The following is a 20,742-nucleotide window of genomic DNA, read 5'->3' as shown; positions in this document are numbered from 1 at the left end:
TAATTGTTAATTTTTTTTTTTTTTTTTTTTTTATCAAATTATCCTCAAGCTGCATCACTTAAGCTTAGTTTTGGTTGCAGCCCAAACTGCTTCATTTACATTCAGGGTTTGCACTGTTTTCATTTTTGTAATAATTATTTTAGAGCCTATATAAAAGGTATCATAATGAATATGCATAATTAGCTTTGTATTGTATCTAGTTCCAAACATCGTCATTGTTTTTAGAGGTGATACTTCTCTGTGATTGGCTAAATCCGCTTGTCACTCACTTAGAAAATGATGAAGTGTCAAAATGAGGATCAGGAGGGGAAAGTTAGAATCTCTTTATATTTGAGATAAAAGACACAGTATAATAGTCTTGTATTATGTCTGAATTATCCACTCAAGTACTATCTAAAATAATAAGTTAAAAAAATGCAGTAACAATGTGATTTTACAATCCGTAATCAGGTCACATTAGCCTTGACATTTGAGATAAGACTGAACATGTCTGTGGCAGTCCAACATTAGCTGTTTACTGTAATAGTTTACTGTAGTAATAAGTAGAATAACTATTGGGCAGGAAAGTGTGTGTGATTTGAAATTGATGTGTTGATTAACAAGTTCATCTTTTCAAAGGGAACCCACCTCTTCACCAAGCAGACAATCAAGGGCATATGGAACAGACAAAAAATACCTTTTAATCTTGGAGGATGACCAGACACAGCACCAGATGAAGAGCGGAAGGGTCAGGCGACAGATGAAGAAAGACCAGCAGGGCCAACAACAACCAGTCACCAGAGAAATTGCAGTGATGGAGAACTCGATCCAGGAGGAAATGAAAAAGATGGACTGAAAAAAAGACAGAAAACCGCTTCCTATAACATGCTATGTTACATCGTGTTAATGTAGCTTTACTTTTCTCCAAAAATATGTAGTAGGGGCGTGACAAATGGAGGGGGGCAGGGCAGTTGGCCAGCATCTGAAGAGCAGCAAGGACATGTGGTTGTGAAGTGCAATGCAAGACAAGACTAGAAAATGGGCTAAGAATAAAGTAGGTAGAAGGTATCTAAAGGGCTTCAAAAAGTGTTGCCATAATTCAACCCTGAAGCCATGATTGTTGTCAGTTGAAAGCCAGTTAAAAATGTCAGTTGAAAATGTTTGGAGACAATTCCACAAAAAATTGATATAAATTATGACATCATCAAATTATAGACAAAGTTGCGTCCACGTTCCATAAACCAAGTAATTTCATTGAAGATAACAGGTCTACATTGTAATAGATGTTTAATAGATGTTTTAAAATACTTGACTTGACTCTACCCACTACTACTACAGGGGTGGCAGTGCTCAGTGGTAAGATCATTTGTTCAGTTGCCATTCTGACCAACATCTACCAACTTCTTAGGCCAGACACTTCACCCAGCTTGCCTAGTTTGAAAGTGATGAGTGAGTGTTGGTGGTGGTCAATGGGGGGGGGCAATGGTGCAGGGTGTGGCAGTCTGCCCTAGGGAACAGAATAATGTAGTAACACTTTGAACAAACTTCACCTGACGTGGTGGTAGATCATTCGTCATTCCTTAACACCAGTAAGTGTGTATTCCCATGTTCTCGTGGTATGCACAGGTTTATACACATTTTCAGTCTTGCTTGATTTAATTGACCTTTTAAGTGAAGGCTTGTTCTTGTTTTGACACGGTTCCACCATTTGGCATGATTTATCTTATGTTCAAATCCATTGTACTATGGTGAAGTTAGTGAGTGTGGCCCTTCTCGGTGAGAGGCTCTGGAGTGCGGCTTGGCGCCCAGTTAGGGACCGTCTCTAAATTATTGTTGCAGTGGCAAGCGTTTGTTTCAAAACGTTTTTGAAAGTTTTTTTGAAAAGTTAAAACATATTTACACATTTATGAAAAAAATAATAAGATTAAGCGTAAATCCAAGTTGTTAATCCTAGTCGCCAATTCTAGTCCTTTTGGTTTCTCAATTTAACCCTTTATATGTTGTTTATGAATATGTTTCTTCGTAGCTTCGAAACTGACCTTTATAGTAGTTATAGTCCAGGTATTGCGCTCACCTTTTTACGCTTGCAATTGAACCCTTTATAGATTTTTCAGGAATATTTTTCTTCAAAAATCAAGCATATCTTTCAATAGATCCTAAATTTGCCGACTCGGAAAGTCCAAACAAAGTTAAGCAGGTTTAGTGTCCAAGTATCAGGCACAACTTTTACTTTTTTTAATGTAATCCTTTGAAGATTTTTAAGGAATATTTGTCTTTAAAAATTACGGATTATTTTCAATAGCTTCTAAGTCAGGTGACCTAGAAAGTAAAATCCAAGCTACTATAGTATTAATACGTCTCCAGGTATCACGCACACGTTTTGCTGTTTCAATTTAAAAACCCTTCACAGATTTTTGAGGAATATAGGAATATATTTTTTCAAACTTCAAGGATTTCTTTCAACAGCTTCTAAGTCAGGTGACCTTGAAAGTACAAACCTAGTTATTGTAGTTTGAGAATTGTCAAGGATAACGGTCTCATTCCTACATTGGCTGCGTGACTAGGGAGTAGGGTTTGTGAAGTCTCTTTGGTTTCAGCCATTCTCCAACCATTCTTCAACCATCAATCTTCTTCTGCTGATCCACGGCCGGGTCACGGGAATGGCAGTCTAAGCAGGGACTCCCAGACACTTCCTCCGGCTCCTCCTTGGGGATCCCGAAGCGTTCCCAGGTGGGACATGCCCGAAACTGAGGAGGCATCCAGAAGACATCCGGAAAAGATGCTAGAGCCACTTCAGCCGGAGGAGCAGCGGCTCTACTCCGAGCTCCTCCCGTGTGACTGAACTCCTCACCTTATCTCTAAGGGAGTGCCCAGCCAAACCCTGTGACAATCATGGGTTCATGCTATTCTGCAAACAAGAAAACAACATGGTGAATATCATTATTTGATGAAGGACCTCAAGGTAGATCCAAAAAGATTCCGGGCATATTTTTGGCTCAGCCCAGAACTCTCTCCCAACTCCTCATCAAGGTAAACCAAAGATAGAGAAGGTTCACAAAAACATAGCCTTTAAGTGAAATATCATAAAGGATAGGAAAATTGGACACAGCAAGTATTATTTTCTCCTCCATGATGAACAGGACAAATGAGCATTCCATCAGCTAATTGGTCCCTCTATCAAACCATCCCTGATTGGCTGTAGTGTCAGGCGACAGCGACAAAAGTAGAAAATGTTTCTACTTTCAGGATCGCATCAGAGGCCTGCAGCGCGAGGTTTTCACGGGCACTGCTGTCGCTTCTCGCTGACCTGAGGGAGACTGACGATTTTTGCATTGTCACGCAGGTTCCATTCGAATGGAGAAGGAGCGACGTTGCTCCCCGTGTGTCGAGCGCATTATGCGGGGTACACTCTGGACACGGGTCAGCTCATTGCAGGGTTAACACAGAGACAAAGACACACAGACAACTATTCACTCTCATATTCATTCACTAGTGGCAATTTACAGTTGCGAGTTTGACCTAATACATGTCTTTGGACGGTGGGAGGAACCGGGAGAGAACCCATGTTAACAAGGACATGTAAACTCCCAGAGAGATCATATGATCATATGAGCCCGGGAATCGATCACATGAGCGCTATCCGCTAATCTAAAACATAGTTTACGCAGATGATGTGATTCTATATGTTAGGGCACAAGTGATTAATATATCCAAGTGGATTTTCACTCTAGTCAACAAAACTGTTGATCTCCCCTGACACTTCTTCCAACTTCTCCTGGGGGATCCTAAGGCGTTCCCTGGCCAGACATAGTCCCTCCAACGTGTCCTGGGTTTTTCAAGTAAAACCAAATTATCTATCTATCCTTATGCTCGATTTATATGCTCGATGATCGATGGTATGTGATTGAACAAGTACGCTACTACAAAAACTTGGTAATCTGGAGGAATTATACATTTTAGTAGAAAAAAAAGAGTAGAAAACAGTTAATTCAGGCTACAGTTCTGGATTATGGTGATACTATACTTGCATTCAGCAACAGTCTCAAAACCTCTGGGGTCAGTTTTTCATTCAGCAGTAAGGTTCATAAGAACTCACAACTCTAAATGATATTCTAAAGTAGGATGGAAATCATTGGATGCAAGAAAAGAACAGCACTGTGCACTGAGAACAACGTGTACTTTCTGCTTCCGTACAGTGCAGACGTGTTCCTGTTTGCTCCAGCTTGCTATAGCTGCTTTCCTTATTTATCTTGTTTTTTAATCAGTTTTTGTCTTTCAAACATTTTTGAGTAAGTAAACCAAGGATTTTAAGAACATTAAAATCTTTCAACCTAAATCGGAGTGACTCTGCGTCGTTCCCAAAACTGTCTAAAAAACAGGCTATATCTTGGAACAAACTCGGTGCAAAGCCGAAACGAATAACGGTACAAATGTAACACTCGTTAGGTGTTCATGAATCCCAAGTATGCTTCAATAACAAAGCAAGTGAGTCAGTGTGGGTCAAACAGCCTTAAGGCAGCTTTTATCTTATAGAAAGTTTGGTTGAGAATTAGTGAGGTTCCACTCTAAGCTGGGGAGGGAGAGGCATGCTATGAGTGACAAACAAGATTAAAGTTAACAAATCCATTTCCGTAACAGAAAACACCCAACAACAAGTGCCACCATCACCAATAACTATAAATGAAATCACACACTAAAGTGAGCCCCATTCCTCCCAGCAACCTCAGGACCTACACCAACTAGTAGATAATACAGACTAAAACAGTATAAAATAAAACTATATAAAAAGGGCAACCAGCACTGAGCCTTTAAAACACTGGACTGTGAAGACAACCCTGCCACAATTACCCCCAAGATTTAAATCGACGTCCCTTCGATGGCTCGCTCACACCCACGGCCTATAGGATGTTACACCTATACTTTTTGCCCATGACCGCTGTTAAATGGAAGAGCTCGGCAAGCGGTCAGGTTTGCAGTGTTGGCCAGCTGCCGTCCGTTGGGTTCGCCCTAACACGGCTGCTAGAGGGCTAACAGCGCTCGCCACAGGGAGACACAGACTGAGATCCAACATACTGCCCTAGTCAGGAACCTGTTCCACACATTTTGAGGTGTCGTTGCAGCATTCCATCCTTCACATACTCCACAAACTGGTTCCTCAGCACAATTTGTTGATCAGGGGCACTGTCAGATACAGAGTCCATTAAAGTCATTAGAGCATGAAAAAAATTGCCTTAGAGACTCACCATCTTGCCTCTTTCAGTTATAAAATTGCTTTTAACACAACCACCACCACCATTCTTTTCTTTTGTACAATACAGTTTTTAAAAAGTCCACAATTGTGTCCGGGTCCTCCCTTTCCTGGGGTGGGCGATGTTGGATCTCTTTACCAGGCTCTCCTCCCAAGTGATCTAGCATAAAAATTGCATTTTCTTTATCTGGTGAGTCTTGGCGGCCATAGAACTTGGGACACCTTCTTTACCGTGGAATATGCACAGTTCGATTTACCCTGGGGTTTACAGCAGGGTTTACATCAATAGTCCTTCTAAGCTGTTCATTTTCGGCTTGCAAAGTTCTTAATTGGTCCTGTATTCCTTGCAACTGATCATCAACAGTGGTCAATGTAATTAACAACCCTAAACAGTCTCTGGAGACTTTTCTGTAGGCTTGACTGTAGATCGGGAGCAGTAGGTCTCTCCAATCTTCAGTGCAGATTGCCGTTTTATATAGTCATGTATAAATTTGTATATTAAAAAGAAAAAAACACCACGTGATCTGCCAACAACACCAAATGTGACACTGGCTAAGTGTTCATGAATCCCAAGTGTGCTTCAATAACAAAGCAAGTGAATCAGTGTGGGTCAAACAGCCTTAAGGCAGCTTTTATTTACAATAAAAGATAGAAAGTTTGGTTGAGAATTAGTGAGGTTCCACTCTAAGCTGGGGAGGGAGAGGCATGCTATGAGTGACAAACAAGATTAAAGTGAACAAATACATGTCCATAAAAGAAAACACCCAACAACAAGTGCCACCATCACCAATAACCATAAATAAAATCACACACTAAAGTGAGCCCCATTCCTCCCAGCAACCTCAGGACCTACACCAACTAGTAGATAATACAGACTAAAAGAGTGTAAGATAAAACTATATGAAAACAGCAACCAGCACTGAGCCTTTAAAACACTGGACTGTGAAGACCCAGAAACCACCATGTGCTCAGGGCTGCTCAGGAAGAGGAAGTGAATAAGTTGACCTCTGACCTTTACAGTCTGTCATGTGACTTACTCACATGACTGAGACAACCCTGCTACACCTGAAATACAGTTTACAAACAGAGTTGTACCACTTTCAGACACTGAAGTAAATGAACAAAGGAAAAATGTAATACATGACGTGGCCAAAAGGCAGCAGAGAATCTGTATCAAACGAAAGGACTGAAGTTTTGCAAAGAGAGTTATTCGACATGTTTGATAAAATGAAAATCAAAACATTCATAAGTGGACCTCTTCCAAACATCAACAGGAAGACAAAAAAGTTTAGCCGGCTACTTCAGCTGCACACATGGCTTAATAAACAACTCATTTGATGTGTTTTACCTCATCACAGCACTGAGACATCCACCTGAACACTGACACTGTCTGTTAGATCTGAGTGCTGCTTTTGACACTGTCGATCACGGGATCCTCTCACAGAGACTGGAGGACTGGGTGGGCATCACTGGCACTGTCCTAAATTGGTTAAGGTCCTATCTGGAAGACAGGAAGTACTTTGTTGAAATTGGTAACTGTGTCTCAGACCACATGCCCCTGACCTGTGGAGTGCCCCAAGGGTCAATCCTGGGACCCCTTCTGTTCAATCTCTACATGCTGCCTTTAGGTCAGTTGATACGCAGCGAAAATGTGTCCTATCACAATTATGCAGACGACACAGCCACATCAAATCAATAACATCAGCAGCTTTTTACCATCTAAAAACATTGCCAAAATCTAAAGCATAGTGTTTAAACTAAACTTTGAGAGACCATGTGTTTGTCTCCAGTAGATTAGACTACTGTAACGGCCTGCTCACTGGCCTCTCCAAACGAGCTGTAAAACAGCTGCAGTACATCCAGAACGCTGCTGCTCGGGTCCTGACTAGAACCAGGAAGTACCATCACATTAGTCCTGTTCTCAGGTCTCTGCACTGGCTCCTGTGGCTCAGAGAATAGACTTTAAAGCAGCTCTGCTTGTGTACAAGTCTCTCCATGGCCTAGCACCAAAGTACATCTCGGACATGTTAGTGCCATATGAACCATCTCAGACTCTGAGGACCTCAGGGACCGGCCTCCTGCTGTGCCAGAGTCAGGACTAAACATTAGCATTTCAGTTTTATGCAGCTAAAATCTGGAACAATCTTCCTGAAGATGTGAGACTGGCCATGTTCAAATCTAAGCTAAAAACTGTTTTATTTAGCTGTACGTATTGAAGGGGAATCTAAATATGTTAACCATTACTATATTGTATAATCAACTATATTCATTTTACAAAACTGTTTTACGAAACTGTATTAAAAGTATAACCAACTATATTCATTTTAGACTGTGTTACACTTGGTTTAACTCCTTATACGCACAACACATAGTCTATCGTCCCATTTGAGACACTCACTGCTCCTTTTGAGATATTCTCTGATAAGGAAGGACACCTTCCCAGAACAGCTGCAAACTTCAAGGCCACAGACGTGTGAAAGAGCTTATGGAAGAATACTAGAAGGAGGCGTCAACCGTCATATTCTGCCTAATATCTGAATGTTATAAATATAACGCGGAGCAGGGATTTTGGCGCGATAGGGACATTTTAGGTTAGCGCTCCGTTTATCTGTATTAGTCTTGTAAATGGCAGGGATTAAACATCTGATTGATTTTATCTTTCTGATTCTTGCCCCTTCTTTCATAAACGAGCATGCCGACAGTATGAATGAAATTATTTTCTTTGCATTCTTCTCTTTTATGCCTTAAACTGTTTTGTGATTTCAGTCATGTCTTTGTGATTTTAATGATTTTTTTTTCCTGTTGTGTGAAGCACTTTGCCGTGTGTACAAATTGTGCTCTACAAATAAACTAGCCATGCCACTGCATTTTGTTTATTTATAAAGCTCTCATTATCATTTTGCCTCATGCATGTTTGCTGAACATCAAATTAGGTATTCGTCAATTAAGATCTTAGGACATTCTTATTTTAGAGTCTCACCGAATCAATATAGAGCTAGGGAAAAAGGAAGCAACCTTGCGCCTAGCTTGTGGAACAAAACTTTCCACAGTGTCAGTACTCTTGTTATAAATTAGTTTTATTTGTTTTATTTACATTTTATCTAGATATTCTGTCACTGTTTGTTTTATGTGCTTTTGTGTTTTATATTCAACGTTCAAAAATAAAGTTTCTCTCATTGATTTTTTCCCCCTGTATAAATAAATAAAACAAAAAAAAGGGTTTGCTTTATTTGCTTGCATTAGACAACCAAAAGGTGTGAATGGATCTGCTTTCTGCAGAGTGATGAGCTGAAAGACCTTATCATTCTTCAAGTACAAATCCATGCATCTCTTGTGCATATTGTGAATGTCACAGTAAAAACAATGCACTCTTTAAAAGGTACAATCTATGATAGTCAGAGCTGGAGCACCACATCTAGACCTATATAACTGTGAGTATTTTAATAGAACTTTACTATAATCATCAAAATGACCTTGACTTGCTTGGAAAAGAGTACCAAATACCTGGAAATGTGAGTTTTTGTATCAAAATCCTGGAGGCGCCAGCATTTTCCGCTCGCCTGTTGCGGAAACTATTCTATAACAAATGACAGAGAAAATGAGGCAAAATATAACCACGTTGTCTTGTTCAAAAGTGGTTCTTTATTTTAGCCGTGCACAGCCAAAAAAGCTCTGCCTGACATTTGCCTTTCTGTCCCTCCCTGATCTGACCAGAGCAAAAATTGAGTTCAGCTTATTAAGGCACAAAACCAGTCCAAACATATTGCAGAAAAACACACTCAATGTTCTACCGCATGCGAGACATCCTTGGATCCGCAGCTGTCAGTCTGTTTACCCAGGGATGTCTGCATGCAGAGCCATAATAAGTGTGACCCAGATGTTACACATATGTTGACCTAAGTTCTATGGCATCAGGCAAAGACAATACATTTTTACATCACACGCCCAAAGACCCAAGGCACCAAACATGGTGACAACAGATCTGCACTTGAGCAATAATGCCTTTTACCAAATAATTCAGGGTAAAATAATACAAAATTAGTTGGAGTTTTCTTTCTTTCTCTCCCTCTTTCTAAACCGACACACACCTGCCCTGTATGGCATGGCAGGTTATATGTCATGCTGACCCCCCCATAAGGTAGGATATTGATCCAGTCCACCATCAAAATTGAAATGTTCATCTAGGGCCTCTAGACTTCCGAAATAAAGCAACATAGGTACATTAATAGGCTACACAGACAAATATGCCACACAATTGCTGTTTTTGTAAAGTCACACAAATGCCTGTTGCCAGTGTTCTACTCTGCAGGCTCAATGTGACTCTTGACCACCACAATAACCACCACACACCTGCCAATAAAGACAGATCGGGGCAGCGCACAATGATCTGCTTTAACCACAGCCAACTTCCACTTTTACACTGATTTGTAACTGTCATCTTGTCTGACGTCAAATTCTCCCGTTTTAAAACTGGATGGGCATTTGATTGACTCGTTGTGGTTACCAGGGAGACAGAGGGGCTGCTCAGAGAACCTAAAGTCCCAATCCGGCGGGGCTGATTTATAATCGCGTGATGCGTTTTGTGCAATTATTTGTAGCCTGATTGCCACGAAGGGCTCGTGCACACGTCTGAGCGGGTTACGTAGCCCATGTGTGCAGACGCTGAAATGGCCGTGTACAATGGAAATCCGACAGGAGACGCGCGGGGGAGGGAGGGAGGGGGCTGCCGGGCTCCAGAGGCGCTTCATTTTAGGGCAGGTGTCCTTGGTTTGTGTGACACCTCAACACCGCGAACACACCGAGCCGCCCGGGATCGAACGACCGCCGCGGATGATCAAGAAAATAACACAAATGCCTGAACTATCTTCAAATCCAACGGGGAATATGCGTGGATGAGAGACCCCCCGCTGGGTGAAGACACGCGGCGTATGTCAGAGCCGTGAGCGCTCGCTGCCGTCGACGGGAGCGCGTGAAGGGAAAACGCCATCCTCGGAGCAAAGCGTCGCCTCAAACTAAGGTACATCATACATGGCGATGCTTTATCTCATCATTGAAGGGGTCCGGACAGACGTGAATAATTGCCCCCTGGGAAAAAATGCTCTTTTATTTTGGGATTGTTTTATTGCTGACGATGAGGAGACATAAGGCCCTGTGTTGCTGGGAGAAGAGCACTCGTTGATCACAAGAGCATCGACCCTGCGTGAACAGGCTCATGGCACAGTCTTGGATCGAGTCTATGGCATTTGTCATGTCGACTGAAATCAAGGGGAGTTTGTCGGGAGAAAACACGTTGAAGAAGCTCCACCGAATTTCCAGAGGACTATTGACTTAATGACCCTTCATATTTATTATTCTAGAAACTGAAATATAAGGACAAAGTTATTTTGTTTTTAATATATTGAGCATGTCAACAGTAATCCCTTTAAGATGCACTTAAGATGAACTGGCTGGAGTAAAAATGGACACCAACCAGACCGATGTTCCCTGGTTGCCCACTTTCAGCAGCTCCAATGAGGGTGCAGTGACATGGCCCTCAACTGTCAACAGTATTGTAAAGATGGTGTGCATAATGCTGATTGTATGTGTATCCCTCTTTGGGAATGTCGTGGTCCTTTTGGTTTTTCAAAGGAAACCTCAGCTTCTTCATGTGGCAAACCGTTTTGTTCTCAACCTGCTCCTCGCTGACCTGCTCCAGACCATACTGGTCATGCCCTTTTCCATCGCAACCACTGTCCCAGGAGTGTGGCCCCTGCACTCCCGGCTGTGCCTAGCTTTGGTGGTCCTCCAGCATCTGTTTGCATTTGCAGGTGTCAACACTATTATAGTGGTTTCTGTGGACCGCTATCTGGCCATTATCCACCCCTTGTCCTACCCTACACGTATGACCCCTAACCTGGGCACAAATCTCATCATCTGCACATGGGTGCTCAGTTTCATTCAGAGCACGCCTCCTCTGTATGGCTGGGGAATTATTGACTTTGACCACTACCACCACATGTGCTCAGTGGTGTGGTCAGCTAGCCTTTCCTATGCTGTGGTTGTGCTCATCTTGTCCTTCTGGCTGCCTATGTTCATCATGCTTGGATGTTACTGGATGGTTTTCAGAGCGGCTCGAAGGCAGAATGCACTGGTACATCCCATCCAGTCACAGTCCCTCTCCCTGCCCTGCCCTTCGGACTTCCAGGGCTCAAACATTCCACACCTCCAGTCCACAACACAGACCCAGCCCCTGTCCCAGCAGGCCTATTCCCCTGATGGCCCTCAGACAGCCAGGTACCCTATGCGTGTACGACACAGACGCTTCTATTACCACTGCAAAGCAGCACGTGTAGTGTTTGTCATCATGGCTTCATATATTCTCAGCATGGGGCCGTATAGTATTATCAACACCATATCTATGAGTTCCCAAGCAACTGTTCCCCAGTGGATGTCCTCACTGGCCTTGGTGTTGTTCTTTTTGCAGTGCTGTCTCCACCCGTACATTTACGGCTACATGCATCGCAGTGTGAGAAAGGAGTTCTTGGCATTGCTCTGTGGACTGTTCTCTAAGCAGGGCCGTCCCAGACAGAGTTCAGCAATAGAGAGCTGTTTCACCACAGAGGGTCGCTCTGCAGCCAACCCGCACCTGCCCAGCCTGGCAGCACGTGTCTTTCCCATGCACACCTGGGAGGAATGTACCACATCCTCCTCTCCTACTTTTGAGAGGAAATCCAGAGACAGTCGCAAAGAGACAACCTCAACAAGCATCAGCTCTGAGAAAGAGATAACGGTTCACAGCAAGCAAAGCACAGACTGAATCTTACTCACAAGACAGAAGCTTGAACTGGTGGTGTCTGGAGCTTGTTGGTACAGGAAATCCACTTGTGGTTGTCAGAATGTGTTGGTTCAACTATATAATTTCCATTCCATGGACATAAAGTATGCAAGTGTTGTAGGCCTATAGAAAAAAATAACTAAAACTAAACTAAATAGAACACAGACAAAAGAACCACAAAGCACATGTTCAGTTACCTCACTGCCCTCAATGCATACTCACAAAAGGCAAAGTGCACTGTTAGTGTATATATTCATGAAGCTCAGGGTCTACTTATGTCAATATTAAAAATGTAATGTTGCCTTGAAAAATAAATACATGTGATTCATTATGCCTGATAAAACAAAGTGAGGCACACTACTGAACACTAGGCCTGCGTGACATTTGTACATCACTGTATGTTTGAGTCTTTTTCACCCCATAGCTTTAACTATCATAAAGTTACTGACCCTATACTATGTTTTGTATTTTTCAGTGTAGTTCCTTTTCTCAAATAATTTTGTATTACTACTACTATAATTTTGTATTATTACTACTATCAGAGAAAAAATGTGTTTTTCTATAGGCAGACATGATTTTGTAAAATGCCACATAGCATTAGCAGACAATCATGTGGAAATGTGTATAAAGGTTGTATTGTCTTGTACCAGTTTATAACATGTTATACCAGCCAGAGGGTATAGAAAAAGTGCCACTAGACATGTTTCACAAAAGGACTTTAAATAGTTGGTTAATAAAAGAGATCAGAATCCATTTTCAGTGTCTGAACTTTTTGAATCCAAAAACCTGCTCAAAATCAGATATATAATAACCATAATAAGAGGTAGCTGAGAAAGCAAAAGAATCACGTGTTGATTTGCAGTATTTATTGCCCTAAAGAACTGGGAAGTCAGTTTTAATTAGGTTTTTTTATTTGTAAAAAGAATTCCAGACTGCCAGAAGCAAAAGGCAGCAGTTTTGTATTTACAGTTCAATAAATGGCCCATAGGTGATGTTGGAGATGAGTGTCAGCTGATGAATGTATAAATAAACCAGTGGGCTGGGTGAGATACACTTTGAGCTTAGCCGAATATTATTTTCACAAGTTCACGGTAAAGATGTGCCTTTAAATCATGTCTATATGAAAGTCACCATTAAATACAAGAAAATGTTTATACATGTATTATAATGAAGCCATAATTTATGATTTTGAACTACAATACAGCCTAATATTCCAGAAATCTTTTCCAATTAACCTGAAAATACCCTACAGCTGATGCAATAGTAACAATCTTTAAGCATTCTCACTGTTGCGTTTTCTATACAATATATTTACACACTTCAAATTAACCAGAGTACAGGTTATTGGAGAAAAAAAAGAACAGTTAGCTGTAAAAGGAGAAGAGAAGAAAAATATATAACAATTTTAACAAAACAAAAACACACCTTTCTTTTAGACCCATTGACTGAACATGTTCATAAAATAAACTAGCTAACTGGAGTACACATTATTGTTCAAGGCAATACTCTTAATTATTGGTCAACTGTGAACAAACTGTATATAGTAAATAAAAAAGGAAAAGAAATAGCAACAAAGGTTTAAAGCATAAAACGGACGGGAGCTGCAGTGATGTGATACGTGATGTTTTCAGTTCAGGTCAGACCATAAACCTGCAGACGGCGCTCTGGAGTCTGGCTCTTTGACATACTCCCCTTTTCAGTCAACCTTAACCACACTGTAGATCTTATTGACAAACCAGAAGCAGGCGAAGAATCCGATGGTACCTGGACAGATAAAAATAAAAATGGATTGAATATATAGAATATTTTGCACGATGATGATGATCAAAATAGGGTCATTTGACTGATTCCAGCTCAGGCCTTCAGCTATAAACAACCTAGATAAGTTTATCTGGATATAAAGGGCAGTCAATTCACTTCATGGCCCCAGTGAGCTAACAAGCGATCAAAGATAGGTCAAGACGTACTGATTTCATTCAAAGTGGATTGTTTTTTCAAGGGTTAGGGCTCGAAAGCACAGTACACTTTGGAGAAATAAGCATCATTGGTTAATTGCTTTAAAATTAGTACAATACATAGTTACAGACAGGAACTAAGGGCAGGACATACAAGCATTTTGGGGTGTACACCTGCAATATACAATAAATCTTAAGTTTTGCATGAAGAAAAACAGATGTCTTACCAGTGAAAAGGAAGAAGATCAGTACCATTATCATTGTGTACCCAAAGTACAGGAAAGTGCTGGCTGCACCAATAATTTGCAGTTTTGAGAAGAAATAATGCACGGCATATATAAACAAATAAACAGCCGTGAAGCCACTGGTCAGGAATGAACGCCACCACCAGTGGTAGTCCTGGACACAAACATGCAACCAGTAAATACATAGTTCAGGAATGTCTAACAGATATACCATGTGCAAAACTGCAATCCTCCTGACCTCTGCACAAAGGTGGAAATAGCAGAGCAGGATAGTGGCCTCAGAACAGGTGATCAGGAGAATAATAAATACCAGGAACAGGAAGCCGAACATGTAGTACATCTGATGAGACCTAAAAGAAGTCATAATAATACACGTCAACACTGAATATAATCCAATGCCATACATGTGAGAAATGATCATCTTACCAAATGCTGTTTAAGATGAAAAAAAGCTGGATAAAGATACAGCCAAAGGGTAGGATGCCCCCCATCACTATGCCAGGAATAGGCTTAGTAAAGAATGACTGCTCTGGAATCTGTCGGGGAATCTGGTTTGTACGCACAGGTTGCTCAATTGCCTGTTGAAAAGTTATATTAAACCATTGCGCACATGCCACAATCGTAAGGGGGAAGATGTGTGTAAAACAAACCGGTTTCTTGAATCCAAAATAGGCCCCAATGAATGTAAGAGGCACAGATATTCCAAACCACATGGCCAGAATGGCAACAAGAGTGCCAAAGGGGATTGCAGCAGACGATCCCTCGACCCAGAGAATCAGGTTCATCAGGAAGAAGTCTGCAAAAATAATCCTGGAGGAAAAAATAATGACACAAAATGAGATGTGTTTAGTAGATAATCTTCCTCTTTTTACATTTTGCATGAGGCTTCTGACAGGATTATAAAACATCAAAATGCAAATGTATTTTCAGGAAATTTTAAAGCTGCAGTTCTATTTGTTTAAGCAAATATTATTATATGTATTTGCGAGATTTTTTTTACTTTATGCTTAAATGTTATTGAGTAGAGCTTGTGTGATGTATAAAGAAACAGAGTGCTCTTTGATGGAAGGCCATCAAAATAAATAGGTCCTTTCCCATGTGGACGACCCGGAGCAGGTCGGGGTTTCCACGGTTCAAAGTGAGCCGTAGTGCGTTTGAGGGAACCTAACCAGTTCCAGCTTAACAAAGGCTTTAGCTGAGGACCTTTGCGCTGCATGCCTTTGTTTCCAATAGTTACACAGCAGACTCAGCCAAAAACAATACGTCAAAGATCAAATATTAGAATCAGAAAGGAGGATATAGTCATTGAAATCTATAAAATAATAAACTGGGAGTAACTTCATCTTCACTCCAGATCTAACTACTTCTCGCAGCGCAATTTTTTTTTTTGTGAGTTATCTGCCTCAAAATATTAGTTTTGTGTGGGTGACTTCAGTCCAATATAGCTGTGTTACCTCCTGTAACCGTACAACAGCCTAATGATTCCTAGGTATATAAATTATTATAAAACAACCATAAGTTACTACATCAACTAACCCTGGGCACAGGAGGGCAGTCAGCAGGACATTGGTCTTCCATTTCTCACCTCCAAAGGCTAGAAAGAAAATGCAGAGGCTTGAGCTTTAGCACACAATTGTTAGCACTGTAAAGATATGCTAGAATAAAATTCTTACTTTTGTAGAGGCGAGCAGAAACATAGCCAGCAGGAGTACCAAGCAGAACCCACAGGACAACTGCACACGTCATAAGTGCTCCTCGATTGGCTGGTGACAGGAATCCAAGACAAGCGAGGACTACAGAACAGAGACAGTGAATTAGTGGGACAATAATTACAGATAAATAGAGACTAAACATGACAGTCCATTCAATTATCGTAACTACAACAGCCAATTAAGGTTAGCCTAGGTTAACTAATTAATTAAGGCACTACATTATGCATCATTAAAGAAAAACATTCCACATGAGCTTAAAATAATGTATAGACATATAGAAGATACAAAAGGATAATTAAAGCCTGATTTGGGGATGAAGCAGTTTAAGAAAGGAGTCATAGTAATGGTCAAGTCCTATTGTGTCAAGTGAAGGACATAAGACCAGTTCTGGGGGAGACGCTGTGTGAATCTGGTGTAAGCAGGTATGTTTTTATGAAGATGAAGTTGAATTCAGTGCTTACAAAGTGTGATGAAGGTCATGATGAAGATCTGGGTGCCTTGTCCTAAGAAGACCGATAGAAGCATGCCTTTCCTTGGAGGCCTGAAAACATCTCCATGAACCTGCTTCCAGCCAGACTCCTCTTGCGCATCCTCCTGAAATGTAGAACGGCAAAGGATACATAATTGAAGCTCTTTTAATTGAGACTAAAAAAGAAAGATTGTACAGGTTTAACCGGCCACCAAGCAGCATCCTAAGATAGTGACTTATACAACAAAGATGACAAAGTCTGAAAGATGTAAAAGTTGATGGGAGAAATGTTTTGTGATTCCAATAGAGCAATGTTGCCGTTTATGTTTGATATACAACTTTCCACACCACATTTTACAATTTGTTCCAAAGTGTTTACTTCAGACACCCAGTCCAGAATAGGATAACCACAAAGCTCTTTTGGACAAGCTTACATAGGCAAGTGATGGCTTTTCCTTCGAGGTGGGAAACTTTATCAAGTCTGCCTGTAAAATGTAATACAATATGATATAAAGTTGCATAGTTTGAGTCCTTCTAAATATTGATTTGCTTCAATATGCAGATATAAATTTGGTGTGGCCAGAACAAGGGGCTTAAAAGCTCTCACCCTAAGTGCACCTTATAATATACAGACTTAAGTATAATCTAGCAACGAATACTATGAAACAAATCAGTATTTTAAATGTGTGCATTGTCTTACGTTTGCAGAATACATTACCTGGTCAACTTGGTTATATCTGGCAATGTCTTTGTGTAAGGTTCTCAGCATGATCATAGCAACCATACCAGACAAGAAAAGGACAATCACCAACGAGTTCATAATGCTAAAATATGGACATAATTAAATTAGGTTGACAAATTTTAGGATGAAAGATATCACTAATTCCATTTCCAAGTAAGTGCCATACCTAAACCACTGGATATTGGTGTGAGGCATGGAAACAAGGATATAATCCCATCTTGAAGCCCACTTAATTGAATTGTCCTTCTGTAATTAATGAAAGCATAAACAACATCAGTTTGATCACTTAAAAAAAAAAAAACACTTGCCTTTACTTTTGTATAGTTACCTCAAAAGTAACCGAGTAAGAATAAACGACCGAAACGTCACTGTCAAACTCTCCAGGGATCTCCATTGGGGAACCTCCTTCACAATTCACAGATTTTTCATCTTTGTGATTTATGCTGTGGGACACAAACCACATGCAAGTGTTAGACTGTGTTTTGGGTTAGGGTTAGTAGAGTAACATTTACTTCAGCAGTTTCCCCTGCCTTTAGAGGAAACATGTAATAAATTTCAATAAGATTATATAAGATAATCCTTTATTGTCCCACATGGGGAAATTTACTACACTTTACAGTAAAACAAATGGAATATGAATTTAAGACTGTATCAAATGTTTTGCCTGTTTTTCCTCCAATTTGGCATTTGTGGTGACGTTTTATAATGTTACTTCCTGGTTTGACCTGGCCAGCAAATATGACATAGGCAGAGGTTTTGGATTTTGACCCCTGATACCCTTAGCAACCAGATTGTAAACAAGGGCCAAAATCCATTTAAATCATACAATAGTTATGATTGCACAAATAATCACACCCGACAACCCCTTTATTTTGTTAAATGATTGTTTAAACTGTCATTAAAAAAGGTGCAAGTTGAGTACCAATTAAATCTTTTATTTGTCATATTTTCTACACAAACTACAAAGTGTGACATGAAAAACGATTTATTTACCACAGGGAACAATGTCATTAAACAACGCCATAATTAGAAAAAGGGGTGAACTTGGGCTTTAAGCTGACCTTTTTGGCTCCAGAGTTGCCGCTACCAGCCGTGCTCCTCGCCATCCTTCAGTTGCTCCACTGTGGTATTTGATGGTAATATGCACATGGTTGAAAACATAAAATGTATTCTTGTTGTTAAACTGAGCCTGTAAAATAGATATTAAATTAGTACAAGCTTTTCATATCATAACAGTTTTGAACATGTGTTGCAGAGAGAGTTCCTGCCCATAAATGCTTTTAAAACCAACTTAAAAGCATTGGAGCACAAATTGTGTGCTAAAGTTGTTTTAATGTTGATATTGGTTGTTGTAACTGTGTAAGTGTAAAAGGGCTCCCTTGTAAAAGAGGTATTTAATCTGAATGAGGCTCACATTTATAACACAGGCATCTTTTGCTCTTCCATCAGCAGTAACAAGACAGCCAATAGGGAAACCTGGATTGCAATACTTCTGTCCGTCTTCCACGTCGTAGCACCACGTCACCGGCATGTTGTCAATGATCCTGCAGAAGAGAAGCCCAACTAGTTTCTACTGTTGTCAGACTGGTCAGACCAGTTTTTTTTCTTCATTTGGCCTATAGTTACCAGTGGTGTTGGTAGTTTAGTTGCATTCCCATTTTAAGAAAATCCAATCGAGTTACATCATCTTTGTGGCCTTTCTTGTAAGTTTTTGTGCATACAGGACTGCATTTTACATTTTGATTGAAGGAGAACTACAAAAGTAGCATATGCTTAGTATTACAAGTAACAGAGAGTGTCTTAGAGTCAATAGTTAATGGATGAATATATGTAACCCAAATCAGCAAAACTGACTAACATTGTAAGGAGATGATTCAATTCTTTCACCAAACAAAACCTGCCCAAGGTTTTCTGACGGCCTCGTTTCATCGTCATCTTTGCAGAAGTCGAACCTGGGATAGAAGGTTTTAACAGTTACGCTCGCATTTACAACAATAATGACACGGGTTATCTTACTTACATGTCATATTCATAGGGAAGAACTGACTCTACTGAGTCCAGCCGATTCACGTACAACTGGATCTTTGTCTGTGCGATAAAAATGAGAATAGAATCCATCATTTTGCTTATCAGGACAATCCGGTCACGGGAGCCGCGGTTCATAAAACCTATGTTTGAGCAGATAGGTACGGGCAGTCTCCATGCCAGGCTTGTTTTGGACTGAAACCGAGGCCTGCACAGCGCTAGCGAGCAACCAACATTGAAAATTACACATATCACAGCTAAAAAGGCAAATGCTTGCAAAACTGCGGACTTGAATAGTGAATACTTGTCATTATACATACCGGACAGTCCTCGGCATCTTTTCCTTTTTCGCAGAAACTCACCGGAGCTAAACCCGGAAGGTAAAAACCTGAGCACGAATAGCAGGAGACGAGCGCGTAAACCAGCACGAAACTAACGTGTATCCGCAGCTTCATGTTCGCGGACCCGGTGAAACACAACAACTCAACTGCAAATGAACACTGGCCCTTTTGAGAGACGAGTCCAATGGGCTAGCTACGATTGTATCACAAAAAAGCGGCTGAAACCCTGCCTGTCTGCCTGGCCCAACTGTGGTCGCTGACGTGACGTACGCACAGCAGTTTTGTAAAGCGATAACGGAAAACAGAAACGTACCCTTTCAAAATAACAATTGTGTGTACCGTGCATGGATCATGGATGTGTTATAGGCATGGATCTATTATGATTACCACTTAATACTACAGCAGAGCTTCTAAAACTTTTTATGTCGCGCTTGAGAGATTGTTGTTGCCACCATGTCTATGCTTCTTTTTCTTTAGTGTTTTATGACGGTTGGCAGACTTTATTCGTTAGACTTTATTCTTTAGACTTTATTCTTCAGTTAAAGCGCATGAGTTCCAAGAACACTGCAGTTGTACAGACTTTAGACTTGATTCTAGAATGGTGTTTTAGGCACGTTTAAAGCCGGTTGGTCTCTGAAACAACAACAACTATTCTAGTCACAAAGACATATCATGACCTCATGGGCTTTGTAACACCAAAGCAATGGAAGGAGTTCTTTTACGGACTACGACAAAGTCTGAGGAATATAGTCTGGCGGTAATGCAACACTTGGATGCCAACCGCCATAAAACAACAACAACAACAACAACATTCCCTTCAGAGGCCACGAGATCAAGGCGGAAAAGGAATCGAATCATTCTTTTCGCATCATCACATGAGCGGTCAGTAGTAGAACAAGTTCAAAAGTTAGATTAAAAAAGAGGAGGGAGACGGTCGCCATGGGAACCAGGACAGAAGCGCGTGCGGCGGTACAGAGAAGAGACATGGGGGACAGAGGGGGGACAGAGGAGAGACAGAGGAGAGAGAAAGAGAGAAGAGACAGGACTGACAGAGGAGAGATAGAGGCGAGAGAGAGGAAGGACAGAGGGAGGGACACACAAGAAAGAGGAAAATATTGTATTCGTAATCATGTTCAGAGCACGCGTTCAGTGTTTTAATCTTAATTTGAAAGAGCCGTAGTATCCGGTAAATAGCGCTGACGTTACTGAAAG

At 40.8% G+C, this 20,742-nt stretch overlaps 2 protein-coding genes across 3 annotated transcripts; one reads left to right on the top strand and one right to left on the bottom strand.

Annotated features, from left to right (window-relative positions):
- The first annotated feature begins 10,515 nt into the window (after nt 1–10,515).
- gpr101 (G protein-coupled receptor 101) lies at nt 10,516–12,417 on the top strand. The gene has a single exon (XM_072436920.1). It carries the CDS (start codon nt 10,686–10,688, stop codon nt 12,021–12,023), a length of 1,338 nt encoding a protein of 445 aa, XP_072293021.1. The 5' UTR covers nt 10,516–10,685; the 3' UTR covers nt 12,024–12,417.
- A 517-nt stretch (nt 12,418–12,934) lies between these two features.
- tm9sf5 (transmembrane 9 superfamily protein member 5) lies at nt 12,935–19,798 on the bottom strand. Of its 2 annotated transcripts, XM_072436898.1 has the most exons (18): nt 19,510–19,798; nt 19,185–19,252; nt 19,023–19,116; nt 18,791–18,918; nt 18,579–18,708; nt 18,226–18,353; nt 17,493–17,607; nt 17,331–17,410; nt 17,141–17,246; nt 16,857–16,907; nt 16,415–16,547; nt 15,915–16,034; nt 15,778–15,835; nt 14,892–15,051; nt 14,668–14,819; nt 14,480–14,591; nt 14,224–14,395; nt 12,935–13,805 (listed from the first exon to the last, which is right to left on the bottom strand). In XM_072436898.1, exons 1-18 carry the CDS (start codon nt 19,642–19,644, stop codon nt 13,738–13,740), a joined length of 2,010 nt encoding a protein of 669 aa, XP_072292999.1. In that variant the 5' UTR covers nt 19,645–19,798; the 3' UTR covers nt 12,935–13,737. The 2 variants fall into 2 exon arrangements, with proteins under 2 accessions (XP_072292999.1, XP_072293007.1); XM_072436906.1 differs by lacking the exon at nt 16,857–16,907 and having other exon boundaries at nt 19,510–19,797.
- Nucleotides 19,799–20,742: the final 944 nt, after the last annotated feature.

This window comes from Eucyclogobius newberryi, unplaced genomic scaffold, assembly GCF_026437365.1.
Source record: "Eucyclogobius newberryi isolate DKJ021-1_F unplaced genomic scaffold, fEucNew1.0.hap1 SCAF_11, whole genome shotgun sequence".
In the NCBI taxonomy this organism is placed as follows: Eukaryota; Metazoa; Chordata; class Actinopteri; order Gobiiformes; family Gobiidae; genus Eucyclogobius; species Eucyclogobius newberryi.
The sequence above is the reverse complement of the archived record's forward strand: the minus strand, read 5'-3'. Positions and strand labels throughout refer to the sequence as shown.